This window comes from Bidens hawaiensis, unplaced genomic scaffold (assembly GCF_021521415.1).
Source record: "Bidens hawaiensis isolate Kalapana, Puna unplaced genomic scaffold, B.hawaiensis_p1.1 tig00043463_1, whole genome shotgun sequence".
Taxonomy (NCBI): Eukaryota; Viridiplantae; Streptophyta; class Magnoliopsida; order Asterales; family Asteraceae; genus Bidens; species Bidens hawaiensis.
This window is the reverse complement of record NW_027505831.1, coordinates 340-9,498: the sequence shown is the minus strand read 5'-3', so window position 1 is coordinate 9,498 and position 9,159 is coordinate 340. Positions and strand designations below refer to the sequence as shown.

The 9,159-nt window shown below is 33.5% G+C and overlaps 1 protein-coding gene across 1 annotated transcript; it reads right to left on the bottom strand.

The window, feature by feature from the left end:
- Window positions 1-4,738: 4,738 nt before the first annotated feature.
- On the bottom strand, window positions 4,739-8,370 carry LOC143615519 (protein NDL2-like). Its single transcript, XM_077088626.1, has 11 exons — window positions 8,260-8,370; window positions 7,074-7,173; window positions 6,796-6,893; window positions 6,292-6,380; window positions 6,150-6,210; window positions 5,979-6,065; window positions 5,713-5,790; window positions 5,580-5,636; window positions 5,454-5,509; window positions 5,235-5,370; window positions 4,739-5,128 (listed from the first exon to the last, which is right to left on the bottom strand). The coding sequence occupies exons 1-11, from the start codon at window positions 8,311-8,313 to the stop codon at window positions 4,910-4,912; spliced, it is 1,035 nt and encodes a 344-aa protein (XP_076944741.1). The 5' UTR covers window positions 8,314-8,370; the 3' UTR covers window positions 4,739-4,909.
- Between the last annotated feature and the right edge of the window lie 789 nt (window positions 8,371-9,159).

Genomic DNA, 9,159 nt, shown 5'->3' with positions numbered 1-9,159 from the left:
CTCCCATCGCGTATCGAGATGGGGAGTCTGACACAGTGTGACACGTGTGCCACGTGGCACACGGTGGCACCATGTGCTGCCGCGAGTCACCACGTGGCAACACTGCCGCCACGTTTTGCCACGTGGAGCGGTGACTGCCACGTGTCGACACGTGGCAGACCTACCCTCTGCGTCATTAAACCTATATCGCGATAAGCGATAGGCTTGCTTAAGGACCTACGCGTAGCGTGATGGGATCTGATTTTTCGTCTATAAATAGCAGCCATGGGATCTCATTCCAAGCATCCCAAACTCAGATGTTCACTCTCTCACTAGCTTCTCTCTAAAACCCGACAATCACATAAACGATTTCCTCGATAAGCATGCCCCGATTCCTCGAATTCCTTGTCAAACGTTTCCTCGAAGTGCGTGCCACCCTCCACCCACACTCAATCAAGAATGGTGTTTGTTCTCAAAGTACGTGCCATCGTGTGTTGAAGATTTGGCATTCCTCGATTTGCGTGTCGAGAAAAGTAAAGCGGCATTGGAGCGCTGCTCAAGTCCCTAGGGTTTCTATACGCCACTTAAGGTTAGGCGTAATATCGAATTCAATATAATTTAATATTATATTAAAGGCTTAAGCCTTAAGTCGAGGATATACTCGATACCTCGATAAAAGAAAAGAAAGATAACATAACAAAGAAATGAATAAAAGAATGAATATTGTATATTGTGATAACATATATATGTGTGTAAGTATATATGTATATATTCTTTGTTATGAAAATATTATTTAATGAATAAAGAGTATTCTTAAATAATAAAAGAAAATGATTACGTTTCTTGGAGAAGAAGAAACGTCGGGTTTTTAATATAAACTAAAGGTTTATAATTTACTTTTAAACTAAAGGTTTTCAAGTAAATAAGAATTGAACTAAAGGTTCAATCGAGGATTGAGATATAAGACTAAAGGTCTTAAGCCGGATCGTGTATCCGACTAACAAATATTTATACTCGTAACTATAGGTTCGAGATAAAGAAAGGGAAAGACCCTTGGACGGTGAGTGAAGCTGATCCTAAAGCAAGAAGGTGAATACGCCCCCAAACTTTTACTTATTTAAAAATGAGTCAACTTGTTTTGTGAAATTGTTACCAAGGAACTATGTGTTCCTAAAACCGTTATAAATAAAGGGTATGAACCTAGCCCTCAGGCTGTGGTATACGTATGTCTGGATCCTTACATAGGTGGTACTATGCGATGTATGGGCATGGTCGCACCACCCTTGGTCGTAGGACGCTCTCCTGCAGGGAGTACGACCGTTGTGTATATTTACGGGTACTTAACTAAGTCGAACGCTGCTGTGTTTGCTGAGGTGACCTAGCGTAGAGGCTCATATTTATAATGTGTTATTTGACTTTGTTATTCCTAAGCCACGTTGGGCCGAGGCAGGCGTAGTCTCGAGGGGTAATAAAGTAAAAGATAATATTTTTGCGTCAGCGTGTTCACCAGCATTCGTTGCTGACGTATTTTATTACATTTTGCAGGTGAAAAAAGTTAGAGCTTGGAAATGACGAAGTACTAATATCTGATGGCTCGGATATCTTTTGTATAAGTTTAATATGGTGGTTTGTAAATATAAACAAGTAATCTTTTGTTAACAACTCTAAACGGGTATTTTATAATTCCCGTCTTTTGAATATATATATATATATATATATATATATATATATATATATATATATATATAAATTACATTTTTGATCCTTAAAGTTTTATAAGACCTCCGCATCATAACGCAACTCTGATTTATTTACAATCACGATACCAACTTGTTGGTCGCACTCCTAGGCCCTAGATGGGGGTGTGACAGTAACACATAACAAAAGTTAAATAATTTATAAGAATTTAATACCGGTATATTTACAAAACATATCTTTTTTTCACCCTCATTTAGTGTTCTCTAGCAAGACAAAATAATAATTTTTTGAATATGTATTACAAAACTCGGATTCCAACTACTTTTTAAAACTAGAAAATAACATTTATGTTTTCGTATTTCATATGGTTAACTATTTACTTTTGAGATTGATTCATTGATTTAAATAATGGATATTTTAAAAGTATTCAGATTATAATTTTAACTTTATACAAGATATGCCTGTTTCATTTAAGCAACTATTTACTTTATTTATTTTTTTAATATTTTTAAGACTTTACACCAAAATAGTTCATTCTCTACACATCACACTTTGATGTCTTCAAACACCATAAAACATGTTTACTATCCATGTTTTAAAAGCCTTTACAAATAGTTGATTTAAACATATGCATGTTTTCAAACCTTTTTACCAAAAACACACATCGACACAATTACCTACATTGATTTTACTTTATGTTTTTTTGATACATACCTAAAATACTTGCAAACTGGCTTTTGGATATAGGGGAGGGTAATATTGGTGGTCACAATACAGGTGAAGCAATTATAGATATGCCAGAAGACCTTCTCATCAAGGATTCAGACGATCTCATATCGGATCTAATAGACTTCGTATATCCATGTATTCTAGATAATTTCAACAAGCAAAATTTCTTTCATGAAAGAGCAATATTGGCTCCGAAAAATGATGTTGTTCAAGAAATTAATGATAGGTTGCTATCAATATTTCCTGGTGATCAAAGATAATATCTAAGTTCAGATAATATATGTCCAACAGAGATGATCAATCAGAATTTAGATGAAAGTTTGTGCTCACCCGATATTCTTAATGGAATCAAAGCTTCAGGATTGCCAAACCATAAATTAATATTAAAAATGGGAGTTCCTGTAATGCTTCTAACAAATATTGACAAAAAAAAAAGTGGCATGTGTAACGGAACTAGATTAAAAGTGGTGTCATTGGGCAATCGTGTTATACAAGTAGAAATTATATCCGGAAGTCACATTGGTGATCGTCATTATATTCAAAAAATTACTTTGATACCTACTGACAAAAAACTGCACATTAAACTACAAAGAAGACAATTCCCCCTTGTCGTATGTTTTGCAATGACCACAAACAAAAGTCAAGGATAGTCACTATCAAGAGTTTGTTTTTGAAAAAACCAGTTTTTACTCATGGCCAATTGTATGTTGCATCATTAAGAGTTACAAGACGAGATGGCATCAACGTTGTTGTTTTAGATAATGATGGTAATCTTTCAAATACAACATCAAATGTTGTAAACAAAGAAGTGTTTATAAATTCGTAATAATTTTTTTAATATTATTGTCATATATCATTAATTATACTATAATTTCAAAATTGATGTATTCACATCTATTTATATCGGGCCCGTGTGTCACACGGGCATATAGCCTAGTTTAAAAATATTACTATTAACTAGCTTTTGTTTAGAGTTAACTCACTCATTTGAGAAAATCCGTGTTACATTTTAGAAACAGTGAATAAAATAATACATGTAATTTTTAAGTTAGAAAGCATACATGAAAAGTAACCCACAGGAAACATTTGAGTAAGTAACTCAATATCTATGACAGTTTTTGATTGCCTAAATAAATACTAAAATTTGTGGATTTTAAACTCACTTGTCATATTTCATAACAAAGTTCTAAAATATCAGTATAAATAAATACGGAATAAAATAATGTAAAATGACATCTACACCCTAGTCCAAGTACCATCTTTATTCTTTAGCACTGAATATGAATATTGAATGCTACCCAAACTACCATCAACCCGGTGGGTCACTAGTTCCTGTTTTACAACAACTTATATCCATTGCGTTTAAGGCCACATATATTATATTTATTGTATAAAATTTCATATTTTCATCCATAGATTGGCTATTACATACGTTATATATGTTATACTCAGGATCGTAGTAAAACTCGAATAAGATGGGAACATTCAAAACATCTGGGACAAGTATATGAGACGCATATGGAATATGGTTATATACCCATCTACCTAAGCTGATTACCGATAACATATACTCGTTTACCCGATTATATACCTCTGATTATATACCTGACATGATTATTCATTTATTTTTTTTATTTTGAACTTATAAGTATACGCCATATTTCTTTTAATATTTTTCGCATATGCTACACTTCCGTCCTACGCCATTTCTAAATGTGGTTGTGTATAAATACCCGACGGGTTTTTGGTCGGGCATACCTAATGTGTATTTTTAATAAACTAGCTGATCATATACCGAACGGGATAATTATTATACCTAATGGGTTTCAGATCAGGTACGAAACAAACTTTTAAAATCGCATATTGAGTTAGGATAACCAAACCGATCCCAAAGCCAACTCATTGTCATCACTAGACTTATCAGTGTTCTAAAAACTGGATTGGCCCAAGAACAAGTCACTCCACGTTATTAGTTGAACTGTTTTAAAAAAATTATCTAACTTTAAACTATAATTTTAAAAAACAGATATGAGAGAAATAAAACTAGAACTTCAAAATTAATCAGCCATATACAACTTGAAACAATGATCTAAAATTAAGCTTTAAAACCAACATCTTAAAGTTTATACAAACTATTTTGATAAATAATATTAAGCTTTATTTACTTTTCTATTTTAAAAAACTTAATTTAAACAAATCATTCTAAAAATAAAAATACGCTTCAACAGCTTAAACCACCAAACCGTTAAAACCAAACTATCCATCCGACCAACCCATCCCGTTCGATATGTTAAATCTTAAACATTAGTTAGCGATTCGATCTAGACTTCCTTATATTTTTGTCACATTCCGTTAATCCAAACCGTGAATAGTTATATAAGTCTACATGATTTTTCCATAAATGAGGAATGTGAATATATGAATGCATTTATAGTAGATTAAAATCTACTCTATGCTCTTTAGTCTTTGCTTCTATGCATGTATATACGTCTTCTCGGTTACTTCAAGTTGTAGAAACTCGAGTCTTAATGGGCTTTAACTTCAAGCCCATACTTTCAGGCTTAAAAAGCTCAGGGGAAATTGAAGTTGGGCTCAATGGGCTTCTAGGACTTATATTCAACTCACTGGGCCTGTAAACTCCATAGCCCATCAAGAAATATTCCAATGGCATCAACATTGCATCAGGTTGCTCTTCTGTTACCAGTGACCCACATCTTCCAACCTAATATTATCACCAAAACCTTTTAGCTCAAATTCAAATAACACTCACACGCGTCTGTCACACGTGCGCGCGCGCACACATATATATGCATACATATACTACACACCTCAATCAGTGCACTGAGTCTTCTGTCTAGTTTTGAAGTCATGTGAAGGGATTCTAAATGAAAGGTTGAATTTTCTCCCACAAATATAAGTGTACGGCATTGCAGTCTTTTTAGCCCGTCTGTAATATCCGCTCGCCTTCACAAAAGAGAAAAAAAATCTAACTTCATATTAGATATTTTGGGCCATGTTAACGCCTACAATAAGAAAATGGCATTTACCCGTTAAGAGCTTCGAGATATCGCAGCACATTAAGACTATGCATCTCATCGAGGGCCTGCAGAAAAGTGTTAGAGTTATGTTTCATCTGTAGTGGGCCAAATGGGTCAAACTGTTCGAGTACTTACTCTTCTACATGATTGAACCACATCCGTTTCTGGAACTAGACTACATCCACGGACTTCCTATTATTTAACAAACGATAAATTTGATTTTAGTTATGAAGTTGTCAAGAACAAATAGTCAGTATAAAATATGTACCTTACTGAAGTAACGCATCAACAGTAATTCCTTTACTAGACCACACATTCCATAGTAATATAGTACATTCGATACAACCTGAAAACATGAATCCCAACAAGTTAACAAGATTTAGGTAACTTTAAACATGTCCCATTTTCAGTTAAATTCTTTATTTAGTCTGTTTGAATGAAAATATAACCAAGCCAAACCGGTTCGTTTATAAGTGATTGGGCCTCGTGAGGTATCATAATGAAAGTATGAAATAGTATTGAGAAATTACTAACCTTATTACACAACCATTCTGACCAAGAAGGTGTTTTGCAAAGCGGAGAAACAAGTATGAGACCAATTACACGTCGCGTATATTTAATCTGTTTGTCAAATGTTACCAAGATTGTAAAATACAGAATTAACGATGTTACGTGCTGCATATAGCCATATAGGAAGCAGCTTACAGCAAACAAGGTAAGTACATAAGCTCCACCTGTAACCCCTAAGCACATAACTGCACCTAGTCTGAAACAAAAATTAACATATCCATTGAACTCCTTTCAAACTAAAAAAGAAAATAAAGAGTAATGAAAATAATAAGATTACCCAAAATAATCAAGAACATTAGCAACCTGATCAGCCAATTCATCAGCAGATAATGCCAGATCATCATGTGGCATTGGAGCAGCTCCCCACTGCAGCCAAAATAATTTAAGTGCGTTATGTCAGCATGTGGGAGTCGATGAATATGTCAACAAACTTATCTTAACATATGTAAGGGTGTAATAAATAAGCAGAGCCCGAGCTTGTCTAGGCTCGAGCTTGCCTCGTCAGTAATTTTTCAAACTCGAGCTTGGCTCAGGCTTAACTTGTTTAGTATTTATCAATTATTTTACTTATATCTATACTTATTTTTATATTCTATAATATACTTAATATATTAAATAAAAACTTATGTACATTATAGCATTTAGGCTCAAGCTCGTTTAAGCTCGGCTTGATTCGAGATGATCTCAAGTAGCTCACAAGGGGTTTGGCTCGTTTGCACCATTAATTATGTGGCATATGTTGCGAGATTAATAATACGAAGTCAAGTTAGCAATCGCTCACCTCGTGGCCCGGAGGACTGATATGATATATGCAGAAGTTATGAAGCAACAAAGAGAATGCTTCAGGGCATAAGAACAGCCCTTGAAAACATGACATATCTGCACAAACAAGCACATAAATTTATTCTTATTAATAGAAAATCATTTTTATTCACTCAGTTGACCAAAAAAAAAAACCATTTTCCATCATAATTTCTACATAAAAGCTAACATATCTTAACACTTGAAGTAGCTAGTACAAGAATATTATTATAGAGTAACTAATAATGAACTACTTACAATTTAAAGCAATATCAGGATATGTAATCAAAGGTGGTTTGTCTGGATCCCCAAGCATGGCAACTGAAATCACTCCTTTGGCTGTTTCGATAAGGTGCTCCTGCATTAGTACACAAAACGACAACCTTTTCATCTACAATTATTATATACATTAATATTTGATTGTATTATGTATGTACATTTATTCACGGTATTGGCCAAAATGGGCACATAGCCAATGCCCACTAAAATCTCCTCGTATTTTCATTATAATATTCTCATCAAGGACTTTTTTACTGTGTATGAATACGTTAAAAGAAAATCACAAAATTGATACTGTGACCAATTAAATAAATAAATAAACATCGACCAATTCATTGAGTATTGGGTATTGGGTATGCAGATTGATAACAACTCAAAATCAAAACCTTACACGTAGCTGATTGGGCACAATTTATGTCCACGTGGATGGAGATTTGCAAATATAATAAATACACAGATCAGTGAAGAAACTAATATATTTCAATAAAATACAAATGCATGGTTGTAACAAATGGCTTGTTTCGAGTTCTTTTTGTAAAGTTTGAGCTGAATCATGAGCTGTTTTTTAAAGTTCAAGTTTAGCTTGTTTATTATATATTAATTAATTTGCATACATTTTGAGAAGAACCTTTTATGAGCCTAAGCTCGGCTCGAGCTCTATTATGTAGTGCGATCAGTTATCAAACGATATATTATTTATTAACTATTCAATCATCGAATATAGTATCAAATATTCAGTGCGAAGTAAACATATATAACTACATAAGCCTAAATAAGACGATCTTAATTTCCGTTTATTAAATATATTTACATATAATATTATAGCATATGCAGCACATATAATATGATGATGATTATTTCAGAATATCAGGATCTAAATAAATAAAAAAATAAATGTCGGTTCATTCTATGCATAGATAACATACAGTATAATAATACTGATCAGACCTAATTCATTCATTCCGAGATGGATGATTTAACAAATTCCATGAAATGTGGAATCCGTATTAATGCAATCAATCAATCAATGAATAATTTGAAGATCACGCCATAATAATAATAAGAAGAAGAAAAAACTAGCATATACAGGAACCGTACGCCAACAATCAAAACAACCTAAAATTCAAAATAATACACATAATTATAATATATGCAGCAGCAATACCTTTGCACCAGGAGAGGTGGTTTCCATCATGTCAATGGAGAAAGAATCCGCCATTGTGATGGCGTTTGAATACAATACGAATCTACTATATATGTTTTTGGTTGATTAGCTATATCTCAGTGATGACGTAGTGTGTACTGTCATGTGTATGTGTACGTGTAATTCTGTAAATCTATAATATCTTATTTACATTTTTGGCCCTTATGTAATCATTTTCTTTGAATTGTCACACTTCTAAGTTTTTCAAACTAATTGTTCATTTTTAATGAAATATATAATTTTCTCCTTTAAATTGAAATTGAAAAGTATTAAGGTTAAACAATTGAATTAGAACAAGTAAATTGTAATATTACATGTGTAACTCTTTTATGTATCCCTCGTTTGCCTCGTTTAAACTTGCGGCTTTCATAATCTAAACCCTACATGTAACAGTGGATTATGGGGCAGTGAAGTAAAGCAAGAGCTTTGAGCTTACATTTTTTTTATACTCTCCAAATTCTGAAAGAATTTATTATATGTAAGTAATTTAGGCTTTCAGGTTATTAACAGTGGTGTTTGTGGTCTATAACTATGCATACACACTGGTGATAAATGATTCATACGATTGAAAGCAAATTTTCTTTTTGACAGACTTCATCGTTTACTTTCAGCCCCAAAATAGCTCGAGATAGAGGTTTTATTGCAATGTGAATGATTTGAAAAGTTGACTTGGCCTCTTAAGCTCAGTTTGTACAATCGATAAATTTACATGACTTTTATACTTGGCGTGCAATCTTATGAATGCCCATAAAGCCGGATCCTTGTACAGGGTGTGAAGTTGGGACGAGATAAAAATTTGGTTGGTACCAATGGCGGGGTGGGACATCGTAATCCTGATTTTCACATCCGGCCCCTTCACAA

Excerpts from the sequence above, each read along its gene's own strand:
- LOC143615519 (XM_077088626.1), bottom strand. The coding sequence starts at position 8,313 with ATGGCGGATTCTTTCTCCATTGACATGATGGAAACCACCTCTCCTGGT. Across the intron at positions 6,894-7,073 it reads TCCTGATATTGCTTTAAATT|ATATGTCATGTTTTCAAGGG; the intron begins GTAAGTAGTTCA and ends TTGTTTGTGCAG. Across the intron at positions 5,637-5,712 it reads TGATGCGTTACTTCAGTAAG|GAAGTCCGTGGATGTAGTCT; the intron begins GTACATATTTTA and ends GTTAAATAATAG.